At 39.7% G+C, this 23,314-nt stretch overlaps 1 protein-coding gene across 1 annotated transcript in view; it reads right to left on the bottom strand.

Annotated features, from left to right (window-relative positions):
* Positions 1-23,314, bottom strand: part of vps13c (vacuolar protein sorting 13 homolog C) — a 387,871-nt gene that overhangs the window by 209,417 nt on the left and 155,140 nt on the right. The window contains exons 34-42 of the mRNA XM_072282204.1: positions 22,449-22,596; positions 21,915-22,026; positions 19,211-19,356; positions 17,590-17,746; positions 13,846-13,925; positions 12,480-12,539; positions 7,590-7,746; positions 5,675-5,788; positions 4,741-4,844 (exon numbers count right to left, since the gene is read on the bottom strand). Coding sequence (XP_072138305.1) covers positions 4,741-4,844; positions 5,675-5,788; positions 7,590-7,746; positions 12,480-12,539; positions 13,846-13,925; positions 17,590-17,746; positions 19,211-19,356; positions 21,915-22,026; positions 22,449-22,596 — 1,078 coding nt within the window. The remainder of the gene's footprint in view (positions 1-4,740; positions 4,845-5,674; positions 5,789-7,589; positions 7,747-12,479; positions 12,540-13,845; positions 13,926-17,589; positions 17,747-19,210; positions 19,357-21,914; positions 22,027-22,448; positions 22,597-23,314) is intronic.

Below are 23,314 nucleotides of genomic sequence, written 5' to 3'. Positions count from 1 at the left end.
AATTATATGCAAAACAGTCCAAATTATAAACCTTGAGAAAATTATACAGACTTAACAAGATGAAAAGTCTGTCCTCTCCTTAGAGACATTCTTTCACAGTTAAAGAATTAAGACTACAATCTATTTCCCACAACCCCTGTACAGTTGGCAAGTTATGGATACTGAAAAGCAAAAAAGACTGCAGATATTGGAAACCTGAAATAAGATTAAAAAAAATAATGGAAATATAAAGCAGATCCGGGCAGCATCTGTGGAGAGAGAAGAACAGTTAATGTCTTAGGTCAGCTATTTTTCAACTTCCGGTATTGAGCTTTTTACCCTCAAAACTGGAGCCTGTCTGGCAACTGTGCAAGAAAGGCATGCTGTGCTGTGATTCAAATGCAGAGAGAATGACATTATCAGTCTTGCAATGCTCTCATCTAACAATGACAATGTGATTTGTTGAAAACCATGATTTTTACGGCATCAAATGGTTGGGTCCCTTTGTCTATCCTCCATGCACTGGAAAATCTCTCAAATTTTACCAGATTTACACTCAGTCATGGTTCAAACACGCATCCGTACACACGTATGATGAATGCACTTCTCCACTACACATATGTAACAAGAAAAATTACACAAAGCGATTCAAGATTATTCCTTAAAAGGCCCAAACGAACATATGGAATTACTATTGACCCTGATCAATAATAACTGGATGGCATTTGGCAACATTTAGTGACATCAAATTCTGTTACCATATTGATCACATTGTTGAACCAGGAGAAGGGTCACAGAATTATACAGCACAGAAATTGGCCTATGTTGCCCTTAAGGCATTTATCTGACTTTGTTCGGTCTACGCTCTAATTGATTTGTTTGTAACTATTTTCTAATTAAAGTTAAAGGTTGATAAATATGTTACAGTTTAACAAAGGAAAATTCATTGTCTGTGGTATATCGCGGCATGTGATGACATCACCTACGGTTTCGCCACGTCTTGTGTGTAACTTCCGGTTTGGGAAGGTGGGAAGGTGAAAAGGTGGGTGCCATGTGTGCAGCATGATCGTGAAGAGCTCCGAGTTTACCCACAAAGAAACATTACAGAAGCAACGCCGTAAGTTCATAAGAAAGTATTTGAAGTAAAAATATTAACGCGGTTTCTGTTAAGGGAAGCGGCGCGCATGTCAGCTATTCAATTTCAAACTCGGGGTGGGCTCGGGCCCGGCAGCGGTTTGACGTGACCCCCTCGCCCAATACTCGGGGCAGCTGGAGACACTCGCTAAAAGAAGAGAGCGCGCGTGGTCTCCAGAATGAAACAGACGCTGCATATGTTTGTATTTTTTTTAATCAACAGTTTTCGCCATGTGATGTTAATGTGGAAGAGTGAACAGTAAATGGTTAACCTTACTACGACTCTGTCTTCATTGACTCCGGTTTAACTTGCTGTTTAGTCAGAGTTTCAACGCACTGCACGAAAACACTACAGTGAAAAGGCGGAATCATTAGATGTTTCGACAAGTGGTACGATGGCTTCACGATCAAGCACCAAGTCACCCAACATCTCATAATTACCTGGGCCTGATGTAGAAGATGCACGGTGATGGCATCTGGCAATGTTCAGTGAACTGTTTACACATTTAATAAACATGCATTGAAAATGTGGTTGAGTGATGCCACAATGATAACTTCTCACTCAATGTCAGCAAAAACAAAGTACCAATTATTGGCAACAGGAGAAAGAAACCGGAGATCTATGAGCTAGCCCTCATTAAGGAATTGGGGGTGGAGTGAGTCTGTAACTTTAAATTTCTTAGTATTATCATATCAGAGGATCCATCCTGGGAGCAGCATGTAAGTACTATTACAAACAAGGCACAACAGTGCCTCTACTTTCTTAGAAGTTCTGGCAAATTTGTCATCTAAAACTTTATTTAAATAGATGCACAGTGGAGAGTGTCCTGACTGGTTACATCGCAGCCTAGGAAGGAAACACCCATGCCCAAGAACAGAAAAGCCTATACAAAAAAAGAGGTGTATACAGCCCAGTCCATCACAGGAAAAGCCCTCCCCAATACTAAGAACATCTACAAGGAGTGCTGCCACAAGAAAGCAGCATCCATCATCAAGGAACCCCACCATCCAGCAATGCAGTCTGCTTGCTGCTGCCATTAGAAAGGACGGATAATAGCCTTAGGTCCCAACACCACCAGGTTTCAAAAATGGTTATTACCCTTTAGCCGTCATGCTCCTGAACCAGCGTGGATAACTTCAATCACCTCCAGTCTAAACTGATTCCACAACCTACAGACTCACTTTCAAGGACTCTACAACTCACGTTCTCAGTATTTTTTTTTGTATTTGCACAAGTTGTCTTCTTTTACACATTGGTTGCTTGTCAGAACACTGGCAGGATGAACCCTGGGTGCCCTCCCAAGACTATGGTCAACACGCTCCTTGAAGACAGCGGCGCGGCTAATGTAGATGAACTGAACACACTGATGAGGGAGAGGGAGAAGTGGAGAGTCGTCATCGAGCCCGGCGCCAGCCCCCTAGGCCTGAGTCGACGTAGTAGTAGTAGTGTTTGTTAGTCTTTGTGTGTTACTTTTCACTGATTCTATTGTATTTCTTTGTTCTAATGTGAATGCCTGCAAGAAAATGAATCTCAGGGTAGTATACGTACATATATACGTACTTCAATAATAAATTTATTTTGAACTTTGAAATCTCAGAGGCCAAAAGATCCAAGAGCTCTTAAACAGTCTCAACCTAACATCCCAATTACTGTCAGCCTTGGACAGGTTGCAAACCACTCCATTCCCCATCAAAGCAGGAACTGTAATTCAAAGGCAATTAAAACAACTTACAGAAAATTGAATACTTCAACCAGAAATATATTTAAATTAGTTGAAACCTATCAAAACACACCATGGAAAAAAAGATTTCTTCTTACCTCCTGACCACCTAGCCAGTAATCCCTACTGAAAGGAATGGGAACTGAACCTATGCCAGTTCCTCACATTAGACTCCAGACTCCAGGCCCCAGTGCGGCATATGCACCACAGGCCATAAAGTACAGGATTCAGAATTGCAGTATGGAAGCTGAAGAACACGAATGACGCAACAGCTTGGCTCATAACCTTACAGGATAACTGGCTCACCTGACATTTTCACTCTCTCAGTGCTGCAGACGTTCCCACCTGCATCAAAAGGGCAACAATCCCACCAGTGTCCAAGAAGAGCCAGGTGAGCTGCCTCAATAACTATCGTCCAAAGGCACTCAGATCTATTGCATGAAGAAGTGCTTTGAGAGTTGGCCATGGCTAGAATCAACTCCTACCCAAGCAAGGACCTAGACACACTGCAAATTGCCAATCGCCACAATAAGTCAACATGGTTGCAATCTCACTGGCCCTCGCTTAGCCTTAGATCTCTTGGGCAATAGCAGTTTATTAATAACAGCTCAGCATTCAACACTATCATCCACTCAGTTCTAAAAATCAACAAGCTCCAAACCCTGGGTCTCTGTTCCTCCTTTTGTAACTGCATCCTTCACTTCCTCTCCAAAAGACTACAGTCTGTGCAGATCGGAAGTAATATCTCCTCCTCACTGTTATCAACAATGGCGCATCTCAAAGATGCATACTTAACCCACTGCTCTACTTTCTCTACACCCACGTCTGGCTGGCTGGGCAGAGCTCAATACCATCAATAAATTTGCCAACAACACAACCTTTGATGGCAGAATTTCAGATGGTGACGAGGAGGCATACAGGAATGAGATAGATCAGCTGGTGGCATGGTATTTTGCACTCAACATCAGTAAGACCAAGGAAGTGATTGTAGTCTTCAGGAAGGGGAAGTCAATGGAACATACACCATTCCTCATCAAGGTATCAGCAGTGGAAAGGGTGAACAGTATCAAGATCCTGGGTGTCAACATCTCTGAATATCTATCCTGAGTCCATCATTTTGATGCAATTACAAAGAAAGCACACCAGCGATGATATTTCATTAGGACTTTGAGCAGAATTGGTATGTCACCAAAGACACTAGTAAATTTCTACAGATGTATCATGGAGAGCATTCTAACTGGTTGCATCACCATCTGTTAAGAAGGGTCCACTATTCAAGATTGGAAAAGGTTGCAAAAAGTTGTAAACTCGGCCAGCTCCATCATGGGTACTAAATTCCCCAGTATCCAGGACACCTTCAAAAGGCGATGTCTTAAAGAAGGTGGCATCAATCATTAAGGACCGCCATCACCTAGGTAATATCCTCTTCTCATTGCTACCATCAAGGAGGAGGTACAGGAGTCTGAAGCCACATATTCAACATTTCAGGAACAACTTCTTTCCCTCTGCCATCAGATTTCTGAATGGACAATGAACCCATGAACACAACTTCAGTATTTTCCCCTGTTTTTGCACTACTTACTTAATTCTTTTTATATATGCTTTTTATTGTAATTTATAGCTTTTATTATGTATTGCATTGTACTGCTACTGCAAAACAACAAATTTCACAACATATGCCAGTGATACCAAACCTGAGTTTGATTTTGATTCATCGTGATGCTACTAATTGGTTAAAGTTGGCCTGCATGAAAACTTTGGCTGGCAAGCAAAATAACTGAGCAACTTTCTACAAATAATCAAAGAAAAATATGTATTTAATCTGTATGCATTATTACCACTAACACAGTCCCCTTTAGCCAGCATTCTGGAACTACATCATTACATACTATTTAGAATGGCTCACCTTTTTATGAAGAGTCCTTGGGCCAACATCTGTTAAGATAACATCCTTCAGTCTGGCAAAAACTTCTGTCCGTTCTGGCTGCATAGTTACAGATGCATCCATACCTGCAACATTTTTTGACAACAAATTGTGGCAATCATTTGTTTTGGGACAAACTATAGAATCATGTAATAGAAAGAAACCTTTTGACCATCAAATCTGACTCCACAACCAGCAATTAACTAACTCTGAGTTAACACGACAGTGCAGTGCAATTTGGTACTTGTGCTTTCTTGCAAATGTAAGTTTCTCTAGAATAGTCATCTACTCACATTTGATACGTGCCACATCTGTGGCCTAGCACCTTTCATTAATACAATAAATTTTTATTCTACTTCAACCTTCTTGAAACTCTGATCCAAGCTGCAAACAGGGACAAACTGATTCTTCTCAGCAATTTCCAACACCAGCTATGAAAACATCATGAACCTCTAGAAAGGTACAATTAACAGAGTTGGGAAGAGGCAAATCTAATGCAGTCAGTTCCTGAGAGAATACTTAGGACATAGTCTTCCCATTAACCTTATTAGTTAACTGACAATTTTCCCTGGAATTCCATTAAAACTCAAGGTTGAAAACATCCATAGGCCAAGATTTAGCAAAACAATTCTGATCTACAGAGCAGAAAGAGTGCAGGAGATGAAGTAACTAACCCACAACCTTGACACACAAGGATTCTTCAGGTGTTCTCAGGACTTTCTATCTCCAAAAACCCCAGGTCTCCCCCTCTGAGTGACAAAAATGGAGGAACTTTTTAATGTGTGAGGCATCGAGCACTTACTTAAATACTTGCTTTAGAGATTTCTTCAACTGAAGCTTGAGGGGAGCATTAATGAAATCATTTTTGATATAGTGCTTGGTCTTAGGATCAAAAGCTTAACTTGGCTTTGTTTACCTTGTATTTTGATGTCAGCAATGCTGGACTTGTCATCACAGACAAATATGTTCAATGCCCCCAGCTCAGCAGAAAATTTCAAGTCAAATATATCAAAATCTGCATCTACAGGTACTGAATAGAAAAATATTCTTTTGGTTAATAATCTGAAAAGACAGCGCTAAGAAAAACAAATACTGATATCCAAATTACAAATTTTGTTTACACTGCACATAACTGACAGTTGGTTAGCCACAACTACAGATTTGCTTTTAGCTCTGGTCACCAAGTTTAGCAAGTACAGCAGGTTCTTGAGTGTGTAAGAGGAGAACACTTCAAAGAATGGTTCCAAATAAGGCATTTTAGCCTCAAGGTTAAATTGGTGAAGCTGTTTTCTTAATGCAAATGATAATCACCTGGCACCTCATTGCCCACAAGGGTGATTAATGCAAAGACAATCAATGTGTACTAGGCTTCCAGGATGGAACAGGTTTAGGACTGACTAGGCTGCTCTGCAGAGAGCTGCCATGCAGTTGTTGGGCCGAGTGGCTGCATCCTGTGCAGTGACAACTATAACATCGATAGCAAAGATAACAAGGTGTAAATTTGTTTGTTTCTAAATGTTTTACAAAATTGAGCTTGCAGTAACATGATGACCACTAGACATACTGTAAACTGCAGAACATCAAACTATGAAAATGTCAAAGCTTGAGTTCACAGCCATGTTCAGCAAACATCATTGGATGTTGAATGGCTGGTAGTGAAAGGAACTCTACCAACTACAGAAATAGAAGAGATATTTCTAATTCTCACAGCTCCGAAAAACACCAACAATCCCTTGCCTGTAAGTACTACAGCAATAGGCAACAACAGACAGAATAAATTTTTTTAAAGACAATGCCTTGAATATACATTAAATGGAATTTCAGATAATTCAAGCTGTAATTATACAGTGCAGCTCTCATCCCAGTTTCAGCACATTCACATTTGTTTGGCATCCATTTGTTTGATGAGAGGAGGAATGGCCATACAAATTTTGCCTCAATTTATAACATAGTCACCATTTGATGAAGTACATTTTCCTAATATTTTATTCTAAAAGTAATTGAAATAACACACCATAAAGTTAGGAACAAGAAGTAACTGAACGGGAACTGACTGCAAATGCAATTCTGCTTATGAATCACTGTACTGCCAAGTAAAACTGTTACTGTACATATCATAATCCCACAAAAGGGAAGACCACATACATCACAGCAAAAGGTTAGAACAATCGTTTTGCTGAACACATACGCTCTGTCCGCCACAGAAAGCAGGATCTCCCAGTGGCCACACATTTTAATTCCACATTCCATTCTGATATGTCTATCCACAGTCTCCTCTACTGTAAAGATGAAGCCACACTCAGGTTGGAGGAACACCTTATATTCCGTCTGGGTAGCCTCCAACATGATGGCATGAACATTGACTTCCCAAACTTTCGCTAATGCCCCACCTCCCCCTCGTACCCCATCTGTTATTTATTTATATACACACATTCTTTTTCTCTCTCTCCTTTGGGTTTTTCCCCCTCTCCCCCTTTTCCTTCTCCCTGGGCCTCTTGTCCCATGATCCTCTCATATCTCTTTTGCCAATCAACTGTCCAGCTCTTGGCTCCATCCCTTCCCCTCCTGTCTTCTCCTATCATTTTGGATCTCCCCCTCCCCCTCACACTTTCAAGTCTCTTACTAGCTCTTCCTTTAGTTAGTCCTGACGAAGGGTCTCAGCCCGAAACGTCGACCGTACCTCTTCCTAGAGATGCTGCCTGGCCTGCTGCGTTCACCAGCAACTTTGATGTGCGTTGCTTGAAACAATTCAAGGCCAGTTTTCACAAATGCAAAAGGTAAACTGAAAATTCAGTACAAACAAAATTAGCTTTTCCTTGTTAATAACCTACCTGTTTTTGTCAAAGTTTTCTTTGCGTGAGCTTCTGTGCTCATCTTTGCTTCATGACCTTCTGCAATATTTTTTGATGGGAACACACCTGCCAGGAAGTTGACCGTTGAAAGCAAAGCTTGTGAGTGCAGGATCAGGTCAAGAGAAGAGAAAGCAATCTAATGTCAAAATTCAAAAAAAATCATTTTTTAGTCAATCCCACTAAATGCACAACTTCATTATAGTGCAAATGAGAAATTAAGAGCAAACATTTGTGAACAGATGCTTTAAAAACAGAGTCAGGGTAACATGGGAAAAGTAAATTGCTTCTGTTTGCATTAAAAATTCTTCACATTTAAACATGGGTTTAGAATTGACATGAAGCCTAGAAATGCTTGTTGAGCCTGGAAACATATAGAGTCAGAGCAATAGAACTAAAGGCTCCACATCTGAAGCAACAGTATGGCAACAGATGTTTAAAACTGCTGACCTATTGTAGAATTCTAGCAATTTCTATTTTTATTCTGCACCTAAAAGTTTTCAACATTAAATACTTGTCTCAGTGACTCTGTCTCAGCTCCAGCAACTCAGGTTCAACTCTGACTTCCATGCAAACACGACACAGGTAGCACCAATTGCCCCTGGGCTATATGGATTACTCCCGAGTGCATCAGTTTCCTCCCACATTCCAAACATCTGCTGATTGTTAGGTTATTTGGCAACAATAAGTTGCCCTTAGTAGCATAAGTGGAAGGAATATCATGGAGAGATGATGAGAGAACATATTGCAGTGATTGGATTGGTGGAATTCCTCTGACAGCCAGCATACACTCAATGGACTGATTGTATTTCCTTATAGCACAAAGGAAGCCAAAGGTTTCAATTAGCTAGTTTGGTGGGGGGGGTGGGTGGGTGGAAAGAGAACCTGAGGGTAGAATGAGAAGGGAGAAAATCCAAGCAGGAAGCAGAAGGCAGAAGCTAAGGTGAAGGGGTATTTAGCAAATAAAAGGAAAGAAGTAACAACACAATCAGAGGGCATCAGGAAAGCACCAGCATATAGAGTCAAGAGAAATGAAAAATAATAAAATTAAGGATTCATATTTGAAGGCACACAGCATTTGTTACAAGATACAAAAGTTAATAACTTCAACAGAAATAAATGGTTCAAAATGATAGCTCTGGCTGACACATGGTTGAAAAGTTAATGATGGGGACGACTGAATATTGTGGAAGAAAGGAAAATGGATACGATCACTCCAGTGATGAGGAATGATACTGGCAACATGTTGAAGCAGTGTGTTGGGAAGAAGAAACAGGTTAGCATCCTTAATAGTAGTAGTACTTCAGCTGCCTAACAGCAGGACAGAATATGAATCAAGTAGCAAATGAAACGTTTAGAAAAGTACACCAATAATTATGGTCCATTATAATTACCATACAGATAAGACCATTCGATTTGGGATCTTTGAAGTACCAGTTCAAAAGTGTGTACTTAAATTGGTTTCTTAAAACCAGGGCACAGGGTTGTTCAGATCTAACATTATGCAGAGAGGTGGGACCAATTAATGACCTCAGTGTAGAGCTCAAGAAAAGGAAAATTTACGGATGCATCAAAAAGAAAGAAAAGAATCCTATGTTGCAAAACTTCGTGCTCCGCCAGAGGTTTGATAAACTTTTATAATCTTACAAACAATAACAAAAATATTGGGGAAAGATACAATAAACTAGTGAACAACAAAAAATTCAAATTTACAACACTATTTTAAGTTGTATGACTTTTTAATAAAAAGCATCTACAAAGAAGGCAGCCATCTGTAAAAGATGGTGACAGTATTCTCAGCTGCATCAGTTACATTTCCTGCATTTTGCTCTTGCCTATGACTTTGCACTCAGAACACAGATAGGGTTTTCCTTGTCTCCAGGTCCAATCCAATTGTGACCAACTCCAGACACAGCTCCTCCTAGACTTTCATAGCTCCAAATGGACCACTCCCTCAATCACTCTCTGGCTCATCCCTCCACTTACACTAGCCACTCCCAAACCACTCGATGGAGGTGCTGAAGTGGGCGTAGGTTGGTCATCAGCGGAAGAGAAGACACCAGGGTGGATTTCATGCTAGACTAAAGTGATAGAGTACTCAACCATCTCTCCTCATGTTTGCTAATGTACAGTGATTGGAGAGGAAGATAGAAGACCCAAGGGCAAGAATGCTGTATCAGAGGGAAATGCTTTTCTATTTCACTGAGACATGGCTCACCCCGAGCATGGAACTCCAGCCCAAGGAGTTCTCAATCCACCAACTGGACAGAACTGCTGCAAGAGGCAGTGGGGTATGTTTCATGATAAACTTATCGTGGTAGTCAGATGTAGTGGTCATCTTACTCTCGGTCTCCCAACCTGGAATATCTAATGATAAGGTGCCAACCATTCTACTTACCAAGAGAGTTCTCCACAGTGAACCTGACCGCAGTTTACATATTGCCAAAGGCAAATGCCCAACAAGCCCTCGACGTACTGAGTGCCATGATTAACAAACAAAAAACAGCCTACCCTGGTGCCTTTCACATCCTTACCGGGGGACTTGTATGAGGCTAGTTTGAAGAAATCATATGAGGCTAGTTTGAAGAAATCACTGCTCATCAGCACATCACCTGCAGCACCAGAGGACCCCACACACTCAACGACTGCTACACCACCATTAAGAATGCCTACCATTACATTGCAAGACCATATTAAAGGAAATCTAATCATTTGGCTATCTTCTTTCTACCTGCATACAGGCAGATGCTGAAGAGAAAGGCACCAGAGGTAATAACAAAGAGGTGGTCATAGGAGGGAGAGGAGCACCTATGGGATTACTTCAAGTCAATAGACTCGGCCATGTTAAAAGACTCATCAGAGGACCTGAATGAACTTTATTTATTTCTTTATTGGTGCTGGCGACTTCACTACTATCACTGCTTATCCAGCCCTTTTCTCAAACTTTAGGTCTAGTACTGTCCCTTGTCTTGGACTATCTATGTACTGGCTCATATAAAGCACTCCGAAACACAGTATAAAAGTTCTGCTTCTCCTTGCCTACATATTTCATGCTATGGCAATCCACATTAATGTTGAGATGTTGAAATCCATTATTACTTTCAGTCTATTTTCACAAATCTCCATGATTTATCTACTCCTCAGTTTCCCACTGACTGTTCAGACACTTGTAGAATATCCTAAAGTGTTCACCCCTTTTTGTTTCCATGCTCCACACTTATGGCTTCATTTGAAAATCCTCCGAGCATGCCCCACAGCCGATTGCAATACTGAACTCTTTAATTAAGATTGCAGTAACTTTATGACTCAAATTTGCTGTTCTCTTGGAATTCTTCTAAATAATTCCACTGACACTTTTACATCCATCCTTGAACTGATAGAACTAAGTTATTGCATTTCAGAGATAATGGGGTGGGACTTGAACCCCCAATCTCCTTACACAAGGCAGCGTGGTTGCCAATCTTCCATTTACCAGCATCCATGTTATTTTAAACACAAGAGATTCTGCAGATGCTGGTGTGACAAAAGACCAAGTTATCAGAAGATTGATGCTAATGAGAGAGTTAAGTGAGACAATGGAGCAGCATTCAGAAATGTTAATGGGAGATAAGAGAGATTAACGAAAAGAGACACAGTTCCGAGTATTGTCAGACCGGTTGCTTTGAACCTGAACTGTTTGAAGTTTGATGGACAGGCGATACCCCAGCAGGGGGATAAAAGGAACAGGTTCGCTAAGGCAAGACAGACACCACGAGATAACGAGACCCTGGAAGTGCAGTGTGCCCCCACAAGTTGGTGGGAGTTTTGGAGTTTTGGAGGTCTGGTCGCGGGACCAATCATAGATGCACAGGGTGAAAAGGTACGATCAGCGGGAACCTGGTGTGTGTGTCCGCCCTTGCCTGGGTGCCGGGTTCACCGCGGAAGGACAATTGTATCCGGAATGGAGAGGTCACAGTCGGTGACCTCAGAAGACAGTAAAAGGGCTCGCCCAAAAGCTAACTGCGAGGAACATCAAAGGTCTGTTTTGAATCAGGAAATTTGCATATTCTCTCTCTCTCTCCAACAGCACAACAGCGATTACTGCGAACTGTACCAAGCTGAACTGAACTCTGCGTCACTTGAGACTGATCATTTTACCCCTAGACTGCGATAGAGCTTGATTGATTCCTATTATCCTAGTTCTGTGTACATGTGTTTTACCATTGCTAACCTGTTGCATTATATCCTTACTATTAGAGTACTGTGTTACTTATTTCTTTAATAAAACTTTCTTAGTTCCAGTAATCCAGACTCCAACTAAGCGGTCCATTTCTGCTGGTTTGGCAACCCAGTTACGGGGTACGTAACACTGGAAATCCAGAGCAACAGACACAAAATGCTGAAAGAACTCAACAGGGCCGGCAGCATCTATGAAAACTAATATAAACAGTCGATGTTTTGGGCTAAAACCCTCATTAGGACATATTTAATTTGTTTATTGGCTCTTTATTAATAAATTATGCTATAGAATGAATATCTGGTGGAAGAAGCAGTGAAATGCAGGCAAACATGTCATAAAATCAGTATGTTGTAAGTTGAAGATAGGGTAAGAAGTAGAAAAAACAGAGGATGTCTACAATAGGAAGGAAATCAAAACCATGCAGGTAACATTATGTATGATCCCAGTGATTAGAGAGAGAACTGAAACATGTTGGAACTAAAAAATGCACAACTCCTTGTAGTTTGTTATAGAAGTTGCTAGGAATCTGAAAATAAAAACTGGAAAAGTCCAGCAAATCTGCCAGCATCTGTGGAAACTTGGGCAGAGTCTTCAAGAGAGGAAAAGCAATAAACAGTTTCGCATTCAATCCATTTTGAATATCCTGTACTTACAATCATCTTTTGCTCAGTACCATCATACGTAGTTTTGAAATGTGGTCCATTTCGATCTGCCTGCAATTAAAAATATCACTGATTACAAAGTTATAATGTTAAAATTAAAAAAATACACAGTTCTAGTAACCAGTCCTATTCATTTGTTTATTTGCTCACCACTCTTCAAACATTATAATTTACACTTTTCTTCATGTGTATCCTTTACCACAATTTACAACCTGGGAGAATTTATCTGAAAAAATGTCTATAGATACTGACATTTTTTTTGGGTACACTACTTAGAGAGCCGTGAATTCAGCGCTTGCCATTGTCAGTGGGTGCTAACATTTTTCCAACTTTCTTTTTAAATTTTGAAAGGATTATACTTCAGAAAGACTTTTTTTAAACTGTAGGTGCCAGAAATCTGTAATAAGGAGAAAATGGTGAAGCTGCTCAGCAAGTCAAACAGCTTCTAAAGAGAAACATGCTCTTAAATTTACCTCAGAATTAATGAACACATATAATGTGCACCGGGGGAGATGAATGGATGGAACAAAGAGGATGTCATAATGGGATGGACATCAAATCAGATCTGCCTAGATACACCTTAATTCTCCATCGCAATGTGACCTCTGCTTTTGTCTGTCAGCATTGTTTAATTTAATCTCAAAGAACAACTCCTCATCTTCAACTAGGAATCCTGCAACACTGGGGACAACAATTTCAGATAATCAGCCTTTCCCGTTTGTATTGGAACTGACGAGGTCTGGTGGGAGATTACAGCCCTATTTCGGAAGCCGTTTTATTCTGTCCAAGACGTAACCTAATTTGCTGAGGATTCCTACCATTCTCTTTTACTTCAGATTTCCAGCAAAGCTGGTTTCAACACCACATGGCTCCAGTACTGCTTTTCATCTTCCTTTACTCTCTAATCCCTTCCTAGTTTTCCTCCAACATATCAATCTTCATTAACAAGCATCCTTCACCATATCTAAGATGGCATCAGCAGTAAATATTACCAAGGCAATTTTGGCCTCTATCCAATCACATACATTCCTTTCACTGCTCCCTTCTCTTAAAATTAAAACAGGTGTTGTTTTGCAATTTTCCAACTCTGATATAAAGCCAACGATCTTTTCACAGTTGATGTCCAGCCTGCTCAGTATCTCCAGCATTTTCTGCTTTCAAGCATTAGTCATAGTCATATTTTATTGATCCTGGGGGAAACTGGTTAAATTACATGAAGTAGTTAGGCTCAACTCAGTCATTGTTAAGAGTAAAACTTCACTGTCACCAATATTACCGGCTGCTATTAACCAAAATGCATTTTCTCACTGCAGTTAGCTACCATGTATAAAAAAAATTATCATGTATGAACCACTACCTTGATATATTGCACTTTTAGAAGATCCGCTCCAGGTTTGTCTGAAGAACTGATCAAATTAAGTGGTTTGTTATTTGAATCTGCAACAAAATAAGCAGCAGGTATTACTCTGAGAACATCTGGCTAGATTTCATGTGCGAATGTAATTTCAAACAATGAGAATAAAGCTAGGCAATTGCATAAAAATCTAATAAAATTTATCAACATAAAATAGTTAAAAATATTAAAACGCTGATTCTTAAACAGTACAACATTTTTTTAACAAGTTCAACCAACATCACTGGAGCACTGAAATTTCTCCAAGGTTTCAAAAGGCAAGACTTAGAATAACAACAGACCTAATGTGAGCAAGTAGGACTAGTGTAAATGGGCCAAAAGGTCTGCACGGATAGAGTGCGTAACGCTACGATATACGGACCTTAGAGTCATAGAGTCTAAGAGTTCTACTTTTGTTCACTACCATCAGTTATTACATTAGCTAAAACATCATGTGGTACAATTTGCATGCAGCTCACGTGCATGGAGAGGCTGCATAGCCAAAATGGCCAAATCATATCAAACAGGTAAGAGACTGCAGTATCCTGCAGTCTCTGTCAGCACAAAGAGTAGGTGCAACCTGTCCCCAGTGTTACCCTACACGCACTCTGCCAGACAGGGTGCATGCAGCCTCTTGCTGCACAGCTCAATGCTGTTCGACTGAGCCAGAGAAGTACAACACAGGCAGCTTTTCATATCAACTTGTCGGGTGATTCATTTCTGGGCAAACGCCAGTGGTCAGGTATTCATGCCGGGTTCCTGTGTGATGCCTTATAAAGTACATGAAGCTGAGCATGTTCCTGTGAACATCCGGGTCTCCAGCAATAAAAGAACAATAAAAAAATCAGCACTCTGAAGCATTGTGCTTGATGGGACAGCAGTGGTGTTTCCAGCATCTGTGTTCCACCACCAAAGCTTCCAGGGAAGAGAAATGTTGGAGGTAGAAAGAACTCAAATGAGGTGAAAGCACAAAGGATTAAATTTAACTTTAAAAGTCTTAACCTTGTGGAATACATATATCTAAATTTAACAAGAACTATTTATCTTCCAGAACGGCTAAATTCCAGGCCCCGGAAAAAAATCAGTGAATTGTTTCTTCTGACTCTCAGTATTATTTAGTTAATTTTGCTGTTACAATTTAAAAGTTTATTCTGAGCTGAAAAGTATTTAGAATGGATCATTTTCTGCATTCTGTATTAACCCAAACAAAGGGGAATCCTTTAAGTATCCAGAACAATAAGTCAATTCTTTTAAGATACAGATTCAGATTAATTTATTTATCACTTGTACATTGAAGAATACAGTGAAATGCATCATTTGGGTTAACAAACACCAAATCTAAGGATGTGCTGGGGGTAGTCTGAAAGAGTCAACACAAAATCCATTGTCAACGTTGCATGCCCACAATTTTCAGCAGAACAATACAACAGCAACTAAACAGAACAACAAGAGCTCTGTCCACCGATGCTTCGTCCCACCCAATCACACACAGACAAGTCTCCAACAGGCCACTTCCATGCCTACAATTTCCAAACCCTGGCCTGAACTTGGGCCTCCAATTTCTGGACACACTGACACTGAGGCCTCAACCACAAGCCTTGACTATTTAATGAACGCTCAACACTCAAAGATTATTTTCTACAGAAAGGCAGATTTTAGTTTGAATAAAAACAGATACTTTCATGCAAGCTAATCAGGGCATGAAGGAATTCATCAGCAGTAAACCCAAGCAAGGATGACTCTGGTTCGTGTGGAGGAAAACACATCAATATTAATTTCAGAAATGCTGCAGGAGGGGACTTGATTCCTTCTATATAAGTAACAGCATAAGAAATAGGAGCACATGAATAGCCCACACAACCCTTTGACCCATTACGATAATAGCTGATCTTTTGCCTCAATGCTAATTCCTGCACTCTCCCCATATCCTTCTACATAACACTACTACTACGTCGACTCAGGCCTAGGCGGCCAGCGTCAGGCACAATGATGGACTCTCCACTTCTCCCTCTCCCTCATCAGTGTGTTCAGTTCATCTGCATTAGCCGCTGTCTTCTAACATAACGTAACAACTATGCTCGGAATGATTACAACACTGTCTCCACAGCCCTCCAGTGTTCTCTGAATCAAACTGCCTCCCCTTTTTCTGAAACCCCAGACTTCACACTCCCAGCTAAAAGAAACATCATCCCTGCATCCACTGCTGCTCATGGGGAGACGATTCCATTTTAAAAATGAAACATGCAACAAACAATTCAACAATAATGCTGCCAGAAAAATATGCTTTTTCCTCAAGAATTTTATGGAAGCACAAAGGCTCTTCAAAATATAGTTCAATACATGTTAAATATTTATAATGAGAAACACTGTGACACATTGTTCAATAATGATGTACTGTACATTCAGCATACCTCTGAGGCAAAGCTTATAATGGAGCCAGTTTGTCTGCACAGTAAAAGAAATACATGAACAGACATCAGCAGACTGCAAGTTCAATTCAAAATGAGGATAATTGGTGTTAATGCACCTGAACTATAAGTAGATGTAAACAACAACTAGTGGCAATATTAGATGTTATCGCATTCAATATAAGACCAATTTAATTACAAGACTAATAAAATCCAATGTTGAAATTCACAGCCAAAAGTTAAAGGCTTAATAATCATGAGCATTTTAATGGATTCAGTAAAAAATTCTTACTGACTAAATAAAAGGATTAAGCTGAATATCATATGCATTTAAGAGGGAAATGGTTATTAAAGGCCAGGGGTATCTAAGTCTAGGGCTACGTGGATAACTTAAATGAATTGATTTACTGTTCTAGATACTTAAAGGATTCTCCTTGTTTTGAGTCAATTCAGAATGAATATCTAAGGTTACATGGATAATGCTGGAAACTGGTACTAAGGTAGGTGATCAGACATAACATTGATGTGTTACACAGCATGCCCAAAGGGCCAGTTGACCTACACTTGTTTCTAATTCTCATTCTCCTTAATACCCAGAGTCTAGACTGACATTTACATCATTTATTACATTGTAATTTGTCCTTTACTATGCCTATTGTCTTGTTTATTATTTATTGTACTGCCCTGCACTGTTTTGTGCACTTTATGTAGTCTAGTGTAGTCTTTGTGTTGTTTTCTGTAGTCTAGTGTAGCCTTGTGTTGTCTCACTTAGTCTAGTGTAGTTTTGTGTTGTTTCATGTAGCACCATGGTCCTGGAAGAACATTATTTCGTTTTTACTGTGTACTGTATCAGCAGTTTATGGTCGAAATGACAATAAAATGTGACTTGACCTGACTTGTATTCAGATTAAACCTAAAGGTTTACAAGAAATAGTAGAGAATGTGGAGAATTGATATTAACAGGAAAAAAGCATTGTATACGTTTTGATTATATAATGCAATAGGCACAGATGGTAAAACTAAGTAACAAGTGTGCAGGCTGGATAAGTATTAATATCAGAAGCACTGCTGAGACTGATACACGTTTTGACAAAGTTCAGTGAATATCTGAAGCACAACGGGGTGCTCAGAAGAACTGAGTGGTGAGAGGGTGAGGTTAGCACATCAAAATGCCTGGACTAGGAGAAGAACTGAGTGGCGAGATGGTGAGGTTAGCACATCAAAATGCCTGGACTAGGAGAAGACCTTTTCACACACTCCATTTTACTTTTATTGTGATTCTCTCAGGCATTCATCCTACCTGTAAATTCACAGCAGTTCAAACCAATTTTCTTCAAGTACGCTGTTGCACTCAAATCATAGTTTCTCATTTTGGTTTCAGTTCCCAGTTGAGCCACATGAAACACGAGAAATGGATTTTGACGCTTGTTAATTTTTTTTGTTAATTCTACTTTGACCTGAAATCGTAACAGAAACCAATTACTCATCTGAACAATAGCTGAACAATGTTTTGTTTTTACTTATATTATCATTCTATTGTGATGTAGCATAGAATTCATCTGTGGTATTAAATCAATGATTAATCGTAATTCAAAAATTAATCTTTTTAGATTTTGTCCAACATTCCCACCAGAGGATTGAACTGTGGCTCTCCCAATCAATGAAAATGTTACTGATAAGATGGAAGACGGCAGGAAAGCACAACTAAATGATAGAAATGAGAGATGATGGAAATGACTAAAATAATGAAGCATTAACGTATATGTGAATAACTTTGTAAAATTAATAGATGACTAACATTTCACTGGAAAGCACAGGATCCTGAAGTGAAACCACATGATGTCAGGTTTCCTTTCGATTATTTTATGTGGTTGCAACAGAATTCAGTATTGTTGGAGGTACCATTTTGTCCCAAACCATGTTAATTGTCTTGAGTGCAGGTTAAGGTATAGGTATAATTTCAAAGAAACAACTTCCCTTACACCCTGTCAACGTCTATCAAATAGTTACACCGGGCAAGCATCTCAATGCTGCTTATGGTATTTTGCTGTGTGCTTGTAGTGTGCATTTGCCTTGAGAATGTCTCAAAGTGTTTTATACCGAACAAAATTAATTTTGAAGTGTTATATATCAATTTTGTAGGAAAAAAAAGCAACTAATGTAAATACAAAGTTCCAAAGCAGCAATGAGATAATCTGCATTATGGGTACTTGAGATTAAATTATGGCAAGGATGTCAACAAAACTCCTCTGCTCTTCACCTGCCACAATCGATCCAAGATCACAAGTTTACAAGCCTCAGCTTAAGTCGCAGTGAAACAAGGCACCTCCATGTCCTGGCTATTAAATTGGGGAATTAGAAATAGTTAACAGCTCTGAACTGGAGAATGACTGCACATATGGTCAAAGCCAACACCGCCAATAACTCAGATCAACATCCTCCACTCTCCCAGCCTGCAGTCACTTGGTCTGAATTCTGCTATAGTTTCACCTATTGGCAATGTCGTCAAGGTATTTCTTGATATTTTTGTGCAACTTTGCTCACTGCCAGTCTACGCAAGATTGAACTAAGAGTTTGAAGCTTCTGACAACAAAGGGTACCATCATTCATTCTGCTCAACTTATTTCATAAAACAGCACTGCAAATTGTGTTGTTGGTCCTCTGCAATTTGGTTCATTAAAAGCTCTGCTTGCTTATTTTCTCTGAAAGCAAAAGGATCAAATGAACAGTGAATAATTAATTTAGTTTTTTTTTATATGCTTTCTTTTACACAGCTTGCTTCAAAGAGAACTTCCCATTTCAAGAAACATCTAGCAGTATGCTCAGGAAGGAGTTGAAACTAATAGGCAACATTAGTAAAATCAATTCTGAGAGGCTTCTCTTAAAAGCTTTAACTTTCAAACTCAGAAGCCACAACTCACCTCTTTGATTTCAAAGTTCAGCTGAACTTTAATAACATCATTTGGCACGCCTCCTTCCATTATTTCCGTAAGTTGATCTGCTGTTGAATTACTACTTGCCACAATCTTGCCCAGTTTAGCTGCCTCAATGGGATCTTTAATTATTCCTGTTTAATCATCAATGTACAAACTATTATTAAAGTTAAATTCAACAACGATATTGAAGTCCAGTTTATTAATGCAGCAAAGATACAAGAATGTTTTATTTGTTGAAAAAAAAGGCAAACTGTGTTTTTGAAGTGTTTAATTTCTCTTTCTGTACGATCAAAACCACAAATTTCACTAATACAACCTTGCACACTTTAACCCCTGCTGGGGATTACTACTCACTTAAGTAAATGCATCTTTAAAACAAAAACTGAGAATTCCCTAAAAGCATAACATCTGAAAAAAGTGACAATTATAACATCAATCCTCACAGACAGCCTTTCCACATCAATTAGTGTGGTGATTCATTTCTGGGCAAGCACTAGTGGACAGGGATTCATGCTGGACTCCCAGGACAGCAGTGAGGAAGGCAGGGATTTGAACCTGTATCCTGGCACAGCAGTATACAACCTGAGTTGATACCTTTTGTAAAGTACATCAGGCTTGGCATGTTCCTCTGAGTATCTGGGCCTCCAAAAGTAAAAAAAAAGGCAAAGCATTCCCTAAAAAGCAAAACTTCTGAAAAGAAAGGTGGCAATGAATCTCACAAGTTACAAGTAGATACATAGTGTTAAAAAGTTCAATTAAACACATTACACATTTACTTACATGATTGTGGACTCAAACAAACAAAATAGGCAATTAGAGACATAGAATCATAAAGTCATACAGCATGGAAACAGGCCCATTGACCAAACTCATCCATGCCAACTCTGTTGCCCAGATTTAGTCCCAACTACCTGTGTTTGTCTTACCAACTTGATTTGAGTTTTTCATAAGAACGTAAGAAATAAGAGCAGGAGTAGGCCATCTGGCCTGTCAAGCCTACTCTGCCATCCAATAAGATCAAGGCTGATCTGGCCACGGACTCATCTCCACCTACCTGCCTCTTCCTCATAACCCTTAATTCCCCTACTATGCAAAAACCTATGCAACTTTGTCGTAAATATATTTACTGAGGTAGCTTCTACTGCTTCATTGGGCAGAGAATTCCAGATTCACCACTCTTTGGGAAAAGCAGTTCCTCCTCATCTCCATCTTAAATCTACACTCCCAAATCTTGAGGCTACGTCCCCTAGTTCTAGTCTCACCTACCAGTGGAAACAACTTTCCTGCCTCTATCTTATCTACCCCTTTCATAATTTTATATGTTTCTACAACATCTCCTCTTATTCTTCTGAATTCTAGTGAGTACAGTCCCGTGCGACTCAATCTCCCTTCATAATCTAACCCCTCATCTCTAAAATTAACCTGGTGAACCTCCTCTGTACTGCCTCCAAAGCCAGTATATCCTTCTTCAAGTAAGGAGACCAGAACTACACGTAGTACTCCAGGTGTGGCCCCACCAGTACCCTGTACAGTTGCAGCATAACATCCGTGCTGTTAAGCTCAATCCCCCTAGCAATGAAGGCCAACATTTCATTTGCCTTCTTGGTACCTTGCTGAACCTGCAAACCTTGTTTCTAACAAGATGATGTTTGAGATTGATAAAGGTAGGGCAGTGGAGATATATATATCGATTGCAGATATGGGAAAAGAAACCCATATAAATGTGAGGTATTGCACCTTGGTAGGGCAAGTGCAAGTAGAAGGAACACTGATAAGGGCAAGACCCTTAATAGCGTTACTGAGCAGCGAGATCTTGAGATCCAAGTTCATAGCTCCTTGAAAGTGGCAACACAGGTCGATAGGGTGGTAAGAAGGCTTATGGAATGCTTGCTTTCATTAATTGAGGCATTGAGTTCAAAAGTCAGATGTTATGTTGCAACTTTATAAAACTCTGGTTAGGCAACATCTGGAGTATTGCTTACAGTTCTGGTCACCCCACTATAGGAAGGATGCTGAGGCTTTGGAGAGGGTGCAGAAGAGGTTTACCAGAACGCTGCCTGGTTTAGAGGGCATGTGCTTTCACAAGAGGTTGGATAAACTTGGGTTGTTTTCTCTGGAGCGTCAAAGGCTGAGGGGAGATCTGATAGAGGTTTATAAGATTTATGAGGGGCACAGATAAGAGTAGACAGCGAGTATTTTTTACCCAGGGTAGAGATATCTAATAGCTCCTATTAGAGGGCATGCATTGACAGTAAGAGAGAGTAGGTTCAAAGAGGATGTGAGAGGTATATTTTTCACTCAGAGAGTTGTGGATGCCTGAAATGCATTTCCTGGTATGGTAGTAGAGGCAAACGCGTTAGAGATTTTTAAGAGGCATTTAGATAGGCACATGAATGTCAGGAAAATGGAGGGATATGTAGGTAGGAGAGATTCGTTTTTGGAGGGTTTTGATTTACTTTTTGGATGGTTCAGTGGAACATTGTGGGCTACAGGGAAATATACAGTGAAATCAGTCACTTGCATTAACAACTAACATACCTAAGAACTTACTGGGGGGAAACCAAAGTGTCACCGGACTTTCCGGAAACAATGCAGATGTTTTTTCATAGTTCACTAGCTTTTTATCCCAATTGTAAAAGTCCAGGGTTTCACAAGTGAATTAGTACAAACAATATTATGCTAATATTACTTTTTATTTCATCCTTCAGTGCCTTGGGTGAACTTGGTTTTTGGCCTCCTTCACTGAGGTTCTGCTCAATGACTTTCATCAGAACAGTTAGGTCTTCCTCACCGAGGACAACCTGAAACAAAACAAGAAGTTAAAATTACAGGGCTTCAGAAGAAAACGTTTCAGAAATAGAATCATTAACAAGAACAAGCACACTTGCGATGTTTCGTAAGCAGATTTTTATCTTGCTCTCCCAGTTGAGCACTGCTTGCACAGCATATAGAAGGGAAAAGCGTGATGGGGAAAACAGTACAAACACTGTCATACTTTCAAAGCAATAGACATCAGGTAAGATTAGTCATTTGTAAGAGGATATCCCGACAACATTTCCTTTCCACATTGCATACTTTGTCATATGTAATCCAATACACAATCAACGAAGACTGTCATTTGGCACTGACCTCATTCAAAGCACTGTTGTCTAAGCCCTAACTTACATGAAGACCTTTAGATGAAAACATAATGAAAATACCCATATAACTCGATGTTACTTACATGAACAGTTTTCAAGTCTCCTTTGATTTCTACACTTGGGATATTGTGATACCAGTCTGCTGCCAGATTCCTCTGTACTACAAGCTGAAGGTTGATGGGCTGCAATATTTCAACGTCAGCCTGAGATGGACTGGTCTGCAACACGGTCCTGATGGAAAAATGTCAATCAGAAACTCTTGTGTGTAACACTGGCATTTTCAAACAGTCTGCTGCCTTTCACATCATTCATGAGAAATTAGTTTGATGTTCAGAATGTATTACCAACCAACCAGCACATAGATAATATGGCTGGACAGTTGCAGCACCCATCAATCACTGAGTCAGCCACTGTCCAAACTGTCCATTAACCAGAAAACTGGCCCCTCATCACACCAGACTGACGTGAATAAGGAATTTCCTGACTTCTGTCAATACTAAGCTTGTTGCTAATAATCCAATCTCCAGCAAATCCTTTGGCAAATGTGGGTTGCTGATGGAGCGGGGAAGACCTCCAGTCAATAGGATGGGTTTGGGTTGGGTAGGGGTAGAGGGGAAGATAACAGAAGTGGTCTCAGGATCAGTCTTGGGCTTGAATATTGGGGACAGGGTGGTCAATGCTAACACATTTACAATTGCTAGATTGCTACAGAATACCTTAGTCAGCATATCATTAGCAAACATTGAAGAACTTTCTGTTATAATCAGAATCAGGTTTATTATCACCAGCATGTGTCTTGAAATTTGTTAACTTAGAAGCAGCAATTCAATGCAATACATAATATAGAAGAATAAGTAAATAAATAAATAAATAAATAAATAATGGTATACATATATTGAATACATTAAAAACCATGCAAAAACAGAAATAATATATATTTTAAATAATA

This window comes from Mobula birostris, chromosome 18, assembly GCF_030028105.1.
Source record: "Mobula birostris isolate sMobBir1 chromosome 18, sMobBir1.hap1, whole genome shotgun sequence".
Lineage (NCBI taxonomy): Eukaryota > Metazoa > Chordata > Chondrichthyes > Myliobatiformes > Myliobatidae > Mobula > Mobula birostris.
The sequence above is the reverse complement of the archived record's forward strand: the minus strand, read 5'-3'. Positions and strand labels throughout refer to the sequence as shown.